Here is a 14,378-nt window from a genome sequence, read left to right on the forward strand (position 1 = left end):
TCTGGGAAAAGGCACCGAGAACACAGGGGCCTGGCACATCAACAAAGGGGAGCTGAGGAGAGTGGGAACTAGCCACAGCAGGAGGCAGGCCGGCCGCTGGTTCTGGTCCCACCTCAGCTTCTGTACTGCCCCAGCCCAGTCCAAGGGGATGGCTGTGAGCAGCAACGTGTGGATGTACAAGAGAGAGACAAAGGCAAAGCTGTGCACTCGGTGGAACGCTCTGCCAAACGGCCACTAGCCTGGGCAGAAAGCTGCGGGGTAGGGGGCAAACACAGCAATTGGCAACTGCCAGGGTCAGGAACCAAATGGTGCCGTCCCCCTGCCCCCGGCTGCTTTCACCTCAACTCCAGTGATCCAGAATAGTCCTGTTTCCAGCCTAGGGAGGTGACTCTCTGGGTACCAAGATGGTGATGCCATGAGCAGAGCCGGTAGGAGAGGGATGGTGGAGCTACAAAGCGGGGAGGTGCCTGGTTCTTAGTTAGAACTGGGATCCCAGGAAGCAGGCGAGGCTAGGGTGACCAAATGTCCCGATTTTCAGGGGGCAGTCCTGATATTTGGGGCTTTTTCTTATATAGGTGCCTATTACTCCCCAACCCGTCCTGATTTTTCACCCTTGCTATCCGGTCACCCTAGGCGAGGCCCGCGTCACTGACAGCCCCCTCCCTTTCAACAGAGCCCCTGGGCCAGTGCTGGCCGATGAGCCTTGAATTAAGGATCATTTTAAAACTCAACAGCGGGAACCCTGCCTGTGCTGAGGGCCCTGGCGTGCTGGGTGCTTGCTCCGCACTCTCTCCTGCTGGGGTGGTTTCTGGGGGTGGATGTTCACTCTGGAGGGCGGTGCTGGGCAGGGGAAGCTCCAGTCTAGGGACCCGGGGGGGGTGCACTTTCTTGTAAGCAAGTGTCACAACTGCCAACCCCAAGAGTTCAAAAATCCTGTGTCAGGCACCCCCAATCAGGAGAGTTTTTTGTTTCTCACAAAGAAAAGGAGGACTTGGGGCACCTTAGAGACTAACCCATTTATTTGAGCACAAGCTTTCGTGAGCTGTAGCTCACGAAAGCTTGTGCTCAAATAAATGGGTTAGTCTCTAAGGTGCCCCAAGTCCTCCTTTCCTTTTTGCGACTACAGACTCACACGGCTGCTCCTCTGACACCATTTTTTGTTCCTGTGAACGACTGACCGGCCGGCGGCACGGGGGGGGCACGGCCCCACGTTGGCCCCGTAACCAGGGGAGCTAGACGCCGGCTGGCTTTGGAGAACCGAGGCCAGGGAAGATCCTGAGCCCGGCGTTGAGAGCCGCCTGCACGAGCGCCGGTTCCAGCCCCCGACAATGTGCTCGGCTCTCAGGTGCCACAAGGAGGCCCCCTCGCCGGGGCTCGGAGGAAGCGCGCAGGCAGGAACTGCGCTCGCCCGGCCGCTTGCACGGGGAGCCCTTTGTGCAGTCGCTGGCCGGGGCCGGGGACGCGCGGGCGGGCGGCCGGGCTGGGCAGCGCCGGGGCCGGCAGCTGGGGCACGGGGCCGCCGCTCGCCCGGGTACAGGCTGCGCCGCCGGGGTGGGGAGCTCGGGGGCCAGCCCGGCGCGGCCCGTGCACCGGGGCGGCGCAGCCCCAATAACCCTGCCGGGGGGTGCCCCCAGGCTCGCTGCAGCCTTCCCGCCCCGGGCGCGGAGGGGGCGTCTCTTGCGCCTCCGCCCTGGGCTCCCGGCCTTGGCTTTGCCGGGGCCCGGCAGCTCGCCCTGGCCCCCGGGCGCCCGCCCCGGGAGAAGAGGCTCCTGCCCTGGGCCAGCTGCCACACGGGACCTGACTTGCAATGAGGCCTCCCCAGCACCCCCCCCCGCCCCCCTTTCAGCCCCCTCTCCCTTTGCACCCCAGCGGGGCGCGGCCCCGCCCCGGGGAACCGCCTCTCTGCATCCCTGGGAAGGATGTCAGGCCCCGATTCTGCAGCGTGCTCCACCTGGGCAGGTGCCAGCGCTGGCCTGCAGCCCCACGGGCGTCCCTAGCCCTTCCGCGCCCAGATGCGGGGGCAGGAGCGTAGCCCCTGTTCTGAAAGCCGCAGGCCGGGGATTGTGCCCAGGTCATCGCAGGTGGCTGTCAGCGAAGTGGGGCTGGCTAGTGAGCGCCCTGTTCTCTGGTCTCTCGCAGGGAGTCTGGTCTCTCGCCCGTCGGCCGCGATGTTCCAGTCCTTAAAACACGTGTTGGGAGCGGCTGGGATGTTCCCCAGGAGGCCGTTGTCCTGGGCCGCGCGTTCCCAGTGCAGAGCTCGCCTGTCCACCCGGGGCTTGGAGGACTTCAGCGCCCGGCTGGCAGCGGGGCCAACGCTGCGGCACTTCTTAAGAAACGCGTCCCCAGCTCAGGAAACTCACCAGGAGCTGGAGGAGCCAGCGCCCTATCTCACCTCCAGCATCCTGGAGGAAGCCAGGAGGAAAGGTCAGTGTTACTGCCCTGTCTGCGCCCCTTCTCGGCCCCACTCACCCCTTTCCTCAGGACTGCCTCACACCTGTTCACTGCACCAGCTTTCTAGTTCTGCCGTGCGCCTGTCCCCACATCCTGGGCGTTGTGACAGGCCGCGGTCGTGCCAGAGTCCAGCCGTCAGTGACCTAGAACTAGGCTGTCATCGGGGGGCTAGCGAATCTCGCCCAGCGACCTGCGAACCAGTGACCGATGGGCTAGTGTAACCAGTCCCAGGGCTAGGCAGCACTGAGACTTGCTGGGAAGTGCCCAGCCAGGGGCTGTTCGTGCTCATTTCTTTTTCTGAAATTAGGAAAATGTAACTGCTCTTTCCCCTGTGTCTTGGGGTGGGGCCGAGGAGCGGGGGATTCTTCACAGTGCCCATCTCTTCCTGTTGGCTGGTCATTACGGTGGTGACCAGGCACCGCACACAGCTCCCGCTAGGAAAGTGGGAGTGTTTGTGCACGTTTCATAGCACGTTCATACTGGGCCCCTATTTGCTACAGAGGGGCATCACCGGTTACCAGAAGACGCCATCCGAAGAGTGTCGCTATTAGGATCCCAACAGTGCCGCGTGGTTAGGGAGCTGCAGAGTCTGGGCCCACGGCATGGGGCTGAGACGCTGTGGGGCCTGAGGCTGCCCAGTGCCAGTGGTGGGGAATCGCTGGCAGCCCTGGCGTGTTATTGGAAGTAGTCAGTGTCAGTGGAAGGAGCAAGCTTGGAGGGTGAGGCAATTCGTGTGCTGCCTGCGTGACTCTGAGCCCAGGTGGGAGAACAGCAGGTTGGCTGTGAGAGGCACAAGACAGAGCCAAATGTGACAGACAGGCTGAGTGATGTGATCCCGTCTCCCTCGAGCATCTGGCCCCAGAAACTGCTACCTCTGTGCAGCCAGCCGCTTTACTCCTGTCGGTCAGGTGGAAGGGGCTCGTGTGTTCAGGGCTGCAGGTCCAGGCCCAGTCCAGGCCCAGTTTGTTACATCCTGGCCTCCTCGCCATTCCAGCAGGATTTCCATCCTCACTAAGCCGCTGTCATTAGGCTGACGTTGGCTCTCTGGGTTCATGCAGCGCGCCTGGGTTAGGGTACAACTTGTCTGAATCTTTCAGCAGACCACTGAGCTGGTTTGCCCAGTGGGTGAGTCTCCAAACGCCCCCTGCAATCAGCAGAGACAGATGCAGCCTTGCTTTGCCTGCTCTGCGGGGTCAGGATTTGGAGAGCTTATCCAGGGGGCTGAATGGCTACAGAAGTTTGGAAAAGGAAACTGGAGATGAACCCTCCCCTATCTGCCCAGTCATGCCCGGGAGCTGTCTTCTGTTTAATTGCAGTGTATCTGGAGACCTATGGCTGCCAAATGAACGTTAATGACACCGAGATTGCCTGGGCCATCCTACAGAAGAGTGGTTACCTGAGGACACACCAGCTGGAGGAGGTATGGCACCGTGCTAGCTATCTTGACACACAGGATCTGCACAAGGACTTGCTGTGGTACTGCACCATGAATCCCTGGGGCCATGTCTCCCAGCATGGGTCGAGAAACACTTTACATGAAGGGTCTGATCCTGCAAGATGCTGAGATACCCTCAGTGGGATCTCCTCTGCAGAGCACCCTGCCAGTTCAAGTGCTAACTCTGTGGGAAGCCCTGCTCGGCAGCGGGAATGGAACGATGTGCTGGGCACAATAATAAAGCTTGATTTGTATTTTTTACTGTTGCGTCTGTCCTGGCTGCGAAGGGGATTGGGCCCAGTGTGAAGCAGGTGGCCGGGCTATAACTCATCCATTCAGTGGAGCACGCTGCCTGTTTTCTGTTATGCTTTTTCTCCGCTCTGTTTCCTGGATCCCTGGGTGGAGTCGTAGCAATCGCTGACCTACCTGGTAGCTGGGATGCTGGCGGTGCCTGGGTTCCAGCTTGTGTGGAGACCTGATCTTTCTTCTCTCATTTCTTCCGTCTTCTCCACTGTAGGCGGACGTGATTCTGCTGGTCACCTGCTCTGTCAGGTAAGAAACTTCGCTTTCTTAGAAAGGGTTATTTGGAAATCGTGGAGAGTGAACGTCCCCGAGTGTCAGAGATCAGAGCCGGGAGCTTGGAGACCTGGAACTGCCCAGTAGACACCTAAAGAGCTGGACTGACCTTATTATGGTGCTAGCCTTGCGGCACGTCAGCATTTCACATCGTGGTCACCCTGGTCTCTGCTGTCACGCAGGCCCGAAGTGAACATGAAATGGCAGGAGAGAGATCACTTGATCATTGCCTGTTAGGTTCGCTCCCTCTGGGGCACCTGGCATTGGCCACTGCAGGCAGACATGATACTGGGCTGGGTGGACCCTTGGTCTGACCCAGTCTGGCCGCTCTTATGTTCTTAACGTAACGGGTGTTCCTGTGACGGCTGCCATCCTGGCTGACACGCTGGCGACTGAACCAAGGAGCTCCCGAGCTAGAAGTCGAGTTGCTACAGTCTGAGCTAAAGAGAGAAGGTTCTGTAGGTGGGACCTGGGACAGCTCTTTTCCTCTGCCACTCAGTAATGAGAGGGCCCCACAACGCACACTCACCAGTGGGAGACACTTAAAGCAGCCTTCTACAGAAGGAACCCACTTTTTTTTACTACTTAATCTGCATCTGTTTTTGCTTCTCTGCTTCTCGCCTCTTTTCTACATCTCCTCCTCTCCTAATAATAGCACATGGGATGTAATTCAGTGCTTGTGGTAAAATTGCATGCGGTTTCTGAATGCATCGCAGAATGCTCATTGTCAGCTGGGATGCAGTTTGTGTCACCAGTAAAGTCCGATTCTTCCTCTGAAAGACCTCAGTCTCGCTGATTAAGAAGAATTTCCGCAGTGTCACTGCGGCCTACTGGTGATACCTGTGCAAGCAAACAAAACAGCACTTGGTGATGCGGTGCCGAAATAATGCAATCTGTGTGCTGTAAACAGTGCGCACCCTATGCAACGGGCCCAGGCCATGGTACACTGTAACTACAGATATCCTCCTTAATTTTCATGGGGTCAAGATGGGGAAAAATTGGAAAGGGTTCTGGAAAGAACAACAAGAACAGTCTGAGGTCTGGAAAACGGGCCTTCTAATGAGTGATTTAAGAAGCTCAGTCTATTTATTGTACCCAAGAGAGGGTACGGGGTGGTTTCATCGTGGTATGTCCCATGTAACCCGCATGGAGAAGCGGTTTCTGATAGCAGATGGCTCTCTAATCTAGCAAAACAAAACCTCATGAGTTTCAATGGTAGGAAGATGAAGCTGGACACATTCGGCCTAGAGATATGGTGCAGGCTTTTACCAGGGGTGCGGGATTAACCATCAGAACAACTGACCTGGGTGTGTGCTGGGGTCTCGGTCTCTTCCATGCTCTAAATCAGGACTGGATATTTGCCCAATAGATCTGTTCTAGCTCAGCGCATGCTGCAGGCTGGATGCCAAGGGCACAGGTGAGGTTCTCTGGCCCATGTGACAGGCCAGCTAATCAAAAGGGTCCCTCTGGCCTAATCTAGGGCTGAGGGGTTTGATTACAGTGGATGAGGTTCAGGGCCCAGGCTGCGGAGATGGGGGCTGGGCTCTTTCCCTGGCCGTGTCACACATGTGGGTGTGTCACTCGGCAGCCAGGTGCCTTGTCTGTGAAAGGAGGCTGATAACCTTCCCTGCCTCTAGTTCCCAGTGTTCAACCAGTGCCTGGGGCCGTTGGCTGGACGGGGCATAGGAAGAGCCGTAGGCGTCACTGACTGCCGTTTCTCATGGCTCCCTAGGGAGAAGGCTGAGCAGGTGATCTGGAACCGCCTGCGGCACCTCACGGCTCTGAAATCCAAGCGGCTGCGGTCCCAGGCACCTCTCCGCATCGGGATTCTAGGTACGTGGCCATATGTACAGCGTTCCCGCGTGGCCATGGCAAGGGGTGGGTGGAGGTTACATCCACTGTCGAGGGGATGAAAAGCTACATCCCAGGACACTGGCTTCATGGGGGCACTGAGCCTTCTCTGACGGGGAAGAATCGGCTGTTGGGGAGGGGTGAGGGGCCTCTTGACACTGACCGTTCTCTGGCCGCAGGCTGCATGGCCGAGAGGCTGAGGGAGGAGATCCTGCACAGGGAGAAGCTGGTGGATATCGTGGCAGGCCCTGATGCTTACCGTGACCTGCCCCGGCTGCTGGCTGTGGCCGAATCGGGCCAGCAGGCTGCCAACGTCCTGCTCTCCTTAGATGAGACGTATGCAGATGTCCTGCCTGTCCAGACCAGCCCGGATGCCACCTCTGCGTTTGTGTAAGAGCCGAGGAGCCTCTCTCTCCCATCTGCCCTGCTCTGCAGGGCTCTGATTTCGGAGGATCGTGGGGAAATAGACGTGAGAGCTGGCAGAGACTTGCCAGCTAGTGTCTGTACCGTGCTCGTCCCCGGCGACGTGGATCCAGGCCATCACCCAGCTGATGCAAGCCTGTCGCCTGTTATACATTCGCTCCTGCTTTATCCCCAGTGATCGGACTCCCACCCGCCCTGGCGAGGCTGCCCGACTGTCAGGCTGACTGTCAGGGAGTTTTTCCAAATAGCCGGCCTTGGTTTCCCTTCCAATGCTTCGTCCCACTACCCCAGCACCACTCCAGGCGATTCCCCTGCCTCTGATATTTGCACTTCTCCCAGGTGGGCGGCTGCCTCACCCTCCCTGCCCAATGCTGGGCACCCAAGTTGTGCATATTTTATCCTGCCTTGTACATTGCTCCTTCCAGGGCAGCACCCCCGGCCCTCCGTTGCTTTTCTTCCCTTTGGTGTGTTCCTTTCAATACGGAGCCGCCCAGCTGTGAAGCCACATCCTAGGTGTGGATGTGCCATAGGGGTACAGACAGGGGTCGTTACCACCCTGCCCTGGGAGGGAGGAAGAAGTGGGCACCTTCCACGTGGGGCAGGTTCGCCCAGAGGCAGTGGGTCCGTGTGGTGAGCGTGCTCAGCCAGTGGCTTTCCTAGCGTGACCAGCACCCGTTCTTTGGCGTGTCCCCTCCGCAGATCGATCATGCGCGGCTGTGACAACATGTGCAGCTACTGCATCGTCCCCTTCACCCGCGGCCGCGAGAGGAGCCGGCCCATGGCCTCCATATTGCGGGAAGTGCAGATGCTGTCTGATCAGGTGCGCTGTCCTTTGCACCCCGCCTGGCCCAGCCCTGGGGCAGTGGGAGCTCTTGGGTCAGGCTGCTTGGCAGCGCTGATCTTTGCGCCAGCAGCCCCAAGCGCCGCACTGAGCCAAGCCCCCGGACGCGTGTGGTGATCAGCCCCGCCCGGGGATCAGTGGGGAGTGCTCGCTGGGGCTGATTCTTTAGATAAACATAGAACCATGGCTCTCCCTATGGGACAGCCCAGATGGGAGTGACTGAAGGCTGTTCCCTGTCCAACCCCATTCCCCCCTACAGGGCGGGGCCCTTGGGCCCGGGCAATGAGAGGGGGGCTGGCTGCAGAGCAGAGAATCTGTGACCAGCTGGCTCGGGGAATTGTGCTGTGATGGGGTATGGAGACAGTCACCTCTTCAAATCCAGCCCAGGCCGGTGGTGCCCCCGAATCCTTCCCATCTATTCGATGGCCCGTGGGAGCAGGTTTGATGGTCCCAGGCTTGTTCCGGGTGCAGAGGTGTCCAAGTCACAAAACCTCCCTCCCGGTCTGTGCTCCTGTAGGCTGGACAGTCTCGGCCGCGAGGCCAATGCTTGATGAGGCCGTAGAGAGGGAGCTGCCCCTGGGCCCTCGAGGGCATCACACCGGCAGGGCGGTAAGCTTGTCCTGCTGCTCCCAGGGCTCTGGCGGGTCTGTGCGTGAAGTGCAGGCGTCGGCCCCCACCCCTTCCCACCAGTGCACCGAACCTGCCCCCTTGGTGATGGCTTTGCAAAGCCAGGGTTTTTCCGGAGGCTTGTCTTGGTTTGCTGGCTAGGCTTATATTTCCCTTTGTGACTTGTCTTGTCCGGCTCCACAGGGGGTGAAAGAAGTGACTCTGCTGGGTCAAAACGTCAATAGCTTCCGAGACACCTCCGAGGTCCAGTTCCGCTCGGCAGCCGCGCCTGGTCTGAGCCGCGGCTTTAGCACCATCTACAAGGCTAAAGAGGGGGGCTTGCGCTTCACACATCTGCTGGATCAGGCCTCCAGAGTCGACCCGGAAATGCGGATCCGCTTCACCTCCCCGCACCCCAAGGACTTTCCTGATGAGGTGCGTGTGAAGGGACTGCCCGGATCCCTCCCTGTGGAGCACACAGCTGCGGGATTTCACCTCCTGGCCATGGGAGCTGCAACTCCCCTCAAAGGGAGCCAGGCTGAGATCATTCCCAGCGGCTGATGCCGAGCGGGAGCTGTGTCTTTGCAATTGCTGTTTGCTCCCCTTCGCTTAGGGAGGTTGTTCCCTTTATCTGGGCCAGAGCAGTGCGCAGCTGGGCAGCTTTGTGACCGCCCGTCCGCTCTCCTCTCGGCAGGTCCTGCAGCTCATCCAGGAGAGGCGCAACATCTGCAAACAGCTCCACCTCCCGGCCCAGAGCGGGAGCTCACGAATCCTGGAGGCCATGAGGCGAGGGTGAGTCTGACTGAGGGGACGTGTTCCCCTCCTGGCTGCTCTGCAGCCTGCCCCTCGGCTCGGAGATGGGGGAGCGGGAGCCTTCTGGAGCCGCTGTCTCTGCCAGACAGGGAGCTCGAGAAAGCTGCATGCTCTTCAGACATGGCTGTTTGCGTGTGTAATGACTCTGCATTGGCCAGGCTGGCGTGGGATGGCAGCAAAGGCTAGTTCAGAGGCCGGGGGGAACATTTTGCCTGTCAGTTTAACACCCCCCCCCCCGACGTTTTGGTGGGGGGGGATTCTGGCAGCGCCTTTCCAGCTCTGTCTGAGTCTCAGTCCTGACGAGGCGATCATGCCTTGCAGTCACGCTCAGCGCGCCTCTCCAAGCAGTGTTCACTTCCGTCGGCCAAATTTCGTTCCATGCGCTTTTGGTTCTGCCTCAGCACCTCCCCTTGCGGTGTTTGCAAAGGCAGGTGCCCCCCTCTGTGTGGCCCCCAAGCGATTGCAGGGCTGTGGTAGTGTCGCCTTGAGCTTTGTCATGGCCTGTCGCCCACCTGGCCCAGTGCGGCAGGGAGGGAAATGAGGAGACGCACTTACCCACTCCCCTCCTCTTGAGCTTCGGGTCCAGCCAGAGGAATCCCCGGGTTTGGGGGAGACCCTGCAGTTGCTGCTTTTGTTTCCTGTCTCCCTGATGACATCAGAGCTTCATAACCAACCCGTCCTTGTGCATTTCCTGACAGCTACACGAGAGAAGCGTATTTAGAGCTCGTACAGCATGTGCGGGATTCCATACCAGGTAGGGGTTTCCTTTCGCCTGGACCTGACCTCTCTGTGGCTCAGTTCCCCTGTTAGAATCCCTCGCTCATCCTCACACGTACACACACGCACGGGCAGCGATGCTGGGACTGGCTAGATCAGGGTTTGGGCTTTGCATCTGAAGGGGCCCACGGGAAGAACCAGGATGTTCCTCCAAATGAAATGAGATCAGCGGGGTGGCCTGCCCGACCCTCACCCTCTGCTCATAGCAATGACTGTGCACCCAAAGCCAGCCCCTGGCCTTGCTCTGTCCTTATGCATGCTGGGAAAGGGTCCTGTCAGGGAGGGCTAATGGAGAATAAAGCTGCTCACAGCTGCCCTGGGTATTCCCCTCTTGTCTGTGCTTTGTGGGGCGAAGGGTCCGCTCCCTGGCTGTGTAACTGTTTGCCTTTCGGTGCCAGGAGTGAGTCTGAGCAGTGATTTCATCGCTGGCTTTTGCGGAGAGACCGAGGGCGATCACCAGCAGACGGTGTCCTTGCTCAGGCAAGTCCGCTACAACGTGGGTTTCCTCTTTGCCTACAGCATGAGGCAGGTGAGTGCGGGGCCTGGGGGAGAAGCCTCCGTTGTCCCTCGCGTGGTCACCGTGGTCCGTGTCAGCTCTTGCCTGTTTCCCCCTCCCTCCCCCCAAGCGAATGCCAGTGACGGTGTTACTGAGCCCCAGTCTCTTGGACAGCACCGTGCACGTGAATGGCTTGTGTTCAGTCGCACTGTCAGCATCTGTGGAGCTGTGCTGCCCAAGTGAGGATGTTCCCAGCCCAGGGGTTTATGGCCGTGGAGCATGAGCTGATACAGTCCAGCTCAGCAAAGCAGCTCGTGGGGCAGCCTTTCCCGGCAACAATTCGTGCCCTTGCTCAGCGCTGTCCACGTGCGAAACGCCATGTGAGCATCCAGGCTGCCAGCTGGGGGAGCTGGTTTCTCAGCACAGTTTGCACCCCAGTATGAAGTGTGGCCCCCGAGCTGAGCCTCGGGGGCTGATCGCAGCACATTTGGCTTTGCTGGAGGGGAATTTTGCAGATGCAGTGCGTAGCCAGGTATCAGCCCGCTGCAGGTGGAACCGGTCGGCTTTTGGCAGAAGAGGCAGGAGGTCTCTTGGCGGCTGTGCCAGGTGGTGGGAAAGAAGGCGGGAGGTTGGCAGTGGCTGAAGGAGACAAAGGAAGATAAAGATCCTCCTTGGGGTGGGAGTTAACTGGCCACCTGTACAAAGTTTGTCCTCATTTGAGTGGTATCCGAGCCCCGCTGGCTCAGACAGGACAGGGCTCCTACCCCTGGCGACCTGGCCAAGAAAGGGCTTTTAATCTGTTGTTTCAGAAAACCCGGGCCTATCACCGGCTGCAGGACGACGTGCCGGTGGAGGTGAAGCGTAGGCGGCTGGAGGAACTCATCTCCGTCTTCCGGGCAGAGGCCACCAGGGCGAACGGGGCCATGGTGGGCCGCTCGCAGCTCGTGCTGGTGGAGGGGGTGAGTGGAACTTTAACACCACGCTGGGTCTGCTTCCCACCCCCGGCCCAAGAGGCTCTGAAGCCATTCGACCTCCCCAGCACATAGGCCCTCGAGTCCAGGGCCAGTGATACGTACCTAAAGAAGTGCCTTGCTCTTCAGAAGGGCAGAGCAAAGTACTTAGAAGCACCCCTTAAAAATCAGGTCACTTTTCTGTAGTTCTGCATAACTCCATGCACTTGGTTTGGAAAATCTTGGCTTTGGGGAGGTCGTGAAATAGGAGTTTTGGCAGGCTGCAGAAGAATTCTTTCAGGGTGTGGCTGCAGGGGATGCTTGTCAGATGACAAGAGCCCAGACCGGAGGAGTTGGTATAATATGTCTGTCCGTTGGATGCGTTACAGACAGATGTGAAGACAGGGTCCCTGCCTTGAAGAGTTGACAGTCCTGCTGGGGGTGGGGTTTAGACATGTCTCAAGTTGGGCACCCACAATTAGTGGAGGCTTTTTGGCTGCCTTGTCCTCGGTGTCCCTCACCCAGCACAGCTGCTGCAGCAAGAGCTCTTTGCTTAACGACACGGAAGGTGTATTTTAATACTGGACGCAGCGCTCAACCCCCTGGGCAGTAGAGTCCAGCCGTGAGTCGAGGTTGATGCTGTGCAGATAACGCTCCCTGTCCCCCTCCCAGCCCAGCAAGCGCTCTGCCGTCCAGCTGTGCGGCAGGAACGACGGAAACATCAGAGTGGTCTTCCCCGACACGGAGATGGAGGACGGCACTGGCTCAGGGGCTCTGGTCAGAGCCCAGCCAGGGGACTATGTGCTCGTGAAGGTGAGGCTCGTGTGGCTCTCGTTTCCAGGAGGGAGCCAGTGTTCAGGGGGGTGGTTTTCAAAGGGCTGGGGCCAGCTCTCCCTTTTTGCATGTGCTTTTTTGTGCTTGCAAACCAATAGTGAGCACAAATCTGAACAGACGAGCTGCACTGGTGCCTGCCTGCCTGGTGCTGGGGGGTGCTAAGAGTTCCCTCTCCCAGGGATTCTGGCATGGCTGGGAGCGCCCGCCACTGCGAGTGCTGCTACCCGGCTCCCTGTGGTGCCTTGTGGGGTGAGGCTGGGAGTTCACACGCCGCCCTTGCACTGTTCATTCCTGCCAGCTCCGGGGCTGGGACTCCAGCAGGCATCCTCCTTCAGCATTCCCTGTCATAAATCTGTCTCAGACCAGCAGAGCTGGGCCGTTGCCCTGCCCCACACAGCCAGCTCTCCTGACCTGCTCCCTACTGCAAGGGGGGGCCGTCCCTCCCCTGCTCCTAGCTCGTCTAATGACCATCCCATGGCGCTGCCTTTCAGATTACCTCCGCCAGCTCCCAGACGCTGAAGGGAGTTCTGCTTCGCCGCACCACCCTCAGAGAATCGGCAGTGCACCGCTGACGCCGCACAAGGGACAAGCAACTCTTCCCCGGGGAGGAACGGGGAGCGCTGGCCAGATGGGGGTGGAGATGGGCGTGGTGTTTACTTCCAGAGATGCCCTCTCAGCTGGAGCCGTGCAAACTCCTGAGCAAAAGGCGATGGACACATGTGCACGCGCCGGCCCTGGGCAGAGCTGCTTGGAGTCCTTCGAAAATCGCCACAGCCAGGAAGTGTTTTGTTCCTGCTTTTCATTTGCTATCTTGGCTGCGCGTCCCTGGGCTTGGAGGCAGCTCACACACCCCACCCCACTCCACCATACCATCCTACTGGGCAATTTCACGGGGGTGTGGCGGCAGCCAGAGCTGCTTAACTGGGAGATTATTCCCAGCAATCTGTGCCCAAGGAATTGTTAACGTCCATCAGAATCCCAGATTGACTTGGGAATTCCTCACTGGTTATCCGCTGGTTTGTGGGACAGAGCAGGGTTCTGAAATCAAATAGATACCTGTACCTTTTAGGTGGGGCTGAGCTAATTTCTGCAGTGGGTCACAGGACATAATGACCAGAAATGGGAGGACATTGATAAAAGATTCACACCTCCTATGAAATGTGTTGTGTTTTTAATTCTGTGGCAAGCTAAAAACTATAGCGAACGTTGTATGGAAAATTCAACAGCTCATCTCCTTGTAAAGTAGGAAGGAATCGACCCTGTAACTGGGCCCCACCTGAGAGCCCCAAGCTGGGCTGCAGGGAATTCAGAGCCCCGTGTCCCTGAGCTGGACCCTGCACTGTGCAGGAGTGTGGAATCACGTTGACAGGGTGGTGGAAGGGTGAGCGAGGGGCAGAGTCTCCACCGCTTTACTTGGCATGGGGCTAGGTCTGTGGTGGAGCCCAGGGCCTGACCCACAGATGCTGCCAGCGGAGGACGTGGGAATAATCTTCCTTCTCCCTCCAAGTAATTGAGAAGCAAATCACAGAGGGGGATGTCCCAGAATCCGTCCCTGCTTCCTGCCCCCACGTTCTCTCTGCAGAAAGGGGCGGCCGTGCCACAGCTTCCAAACTTGTGGGAAGCAGCAGCAGTTTTCTTTCGGGGTTTTCAGGATTCTTTGCTCGCTGCATCAGCGATAGGCAGCATGTTGTTTCTAAACAAATACCCCCCTCTGTCAACGAACCAAAACATGCTATTTGCCTCATTTCCTCAGTGAAAAAGGAGGCAGACGGGCTGCCCTGAGAATTGGGAATTTCTCAGCACCAAGATACAAAGGCGCAGTCTCTTCCGTTGCATCTGGTGCCGACTTTTTCTCTCGTGTGCACTGCAATGTGGCAGAAGAGAAAGTGACTGGGGCAGTGCAAACAGCAACACAGCATTGTGCTTCCCCACCCTTCGAACAACCCGCTAGGGCTGCTCGTCAGGGGAGGGGATTGAACCCTCCTACCCATGCAGGCTCTGGCCTTTCCCTCGGAGCGGAAGCACCTGCTGCCAGGGCACGGAGCACGCCCGCCAGGAAGGGGCTGGCTCCCCGCCACGCTGGACGCTGAGGTTCTTTCGTGAAAAGGGGGCGAGCTGGGCTTATATCGTTTCTCCGCCCGCAGACGCTCAGAGGAGCCGGTTCAGGGCCCAGCTTGGGTGCTTAGTGTTAAAGGCCTGGTGAATGACCTTTGGGGCTTTAAAGCATTTAGGAGGCTACCACGGTGACCTCGGCAGCGGAGTCAGGCAGCACAGCCCAGAGCAGCTGTTTCACCAGGGCGGTTTGGGGTGTGACGGGAGCTCGGT

General features: G+C 58.7%; 1 protein-coding gene across 5 annotated transcripts; it reads left to right on the plus strand.

The window, feature by feature from the left end:
* The first annotated feature begins 1,122 nt into the window (after nucleotides 1-1,122).
* CDK5RAP1 (CDK5 regulatory subunit associated protein 1) lies at nucleotides 1,123-13,207 on the plus strand. Of its 5 annotated transcripts, none has more exons than XM_038370206.2 (14): nucleotides 1,123-1,345; nucleotides 2,140-2,424; nucleotides 3,768-3,871; nucleotides 4,404-4,438; nucleotides 6,195-6,295; nucleotides 6,493-6,703; nucleotides 7,436-7,556; nucleotides 8,388-8,618; nucleotides 8,878-8,975; nucleotides 9,695-9,750; nucleotides 10,172-10,302; nucleotides 11,079-11,228; nucleotides 11,892-12,032; nucleotides 12,545-13,207. In XM_038370206.2, exons 2-14 carry the CDS (start codon nucleotides 2,169-2,171, stop codon nucleotides 12,623-12,625), a joined length of 1,716 nt encoding a protein of 571 aa, XP_038226134.1. In that variant the 5' UTR covers nucleotides 1,123-1,345; nucleotides 2,140-2,168; the 3' UTR covers nucleotides 12,626-13,207. The 5 variants fall into 5 exon arrangements, with proteins under 5 accessions (XP_038226134.1, XP_038226133.1, XP_043351731.1 ...); XM_038370205.2 differs by lacking the exon at nucleotides 1,123-1,345 and adding an exon at nucleotides 1,370-1,531; XM_038370204.2 differs by lacking the exon at nucleotides 1,123-1,345 and having other exon boundaries at nucleotides 1,849-2,424.
* The last annotated feature ends 1,171 nt before the right edge of the window (nucleotides 13,208-14,378 follow it).

Source organism: Dermochelys coriacea, chromosome 13 (assembly GCF_009764565.3).
Source record: "Dermochelys coriacea isolate rDerCor1 chromosome 13, rDerCor1.pri.v4, whole genome shotgun sequence".
In the NCBI taxonomy this organism is placed as follows: Eukaryota; Metazoa; Chordata; order Testudines; family Dermochelyidae; genus Dermochelys; species Dermochelys coriacea.

What these genes read in the sequence shown, in the direction of transcription:
- CDK5RAP1 (XM_038370204.2), top strand. Translation starts at nt 2,013, where the DNA reads ATGCGGGGGCAGGAGCGTAGCCCCTGTTCTGAAAGCCGCAGGCCGGGG. An exon ending in TCTCCGCATCGGGATTCTAG is followed by an intron (nt 6,296 to 6,492) that starts GTACGTGGCCAT and finishes CTCTGGCCGCAG; the next exon opens with GCTGCATGGCCGAGAGGCTG. An exon ending in CCAAGGACTTTCCTGATGAG is followed by an intron (nt 8,619 to 8,877) that starts GTGCGTGTGAAG and finishes TCCTCTCGGCAG; the next exon opens with GTCCTGCAGCTCATCCAGGA.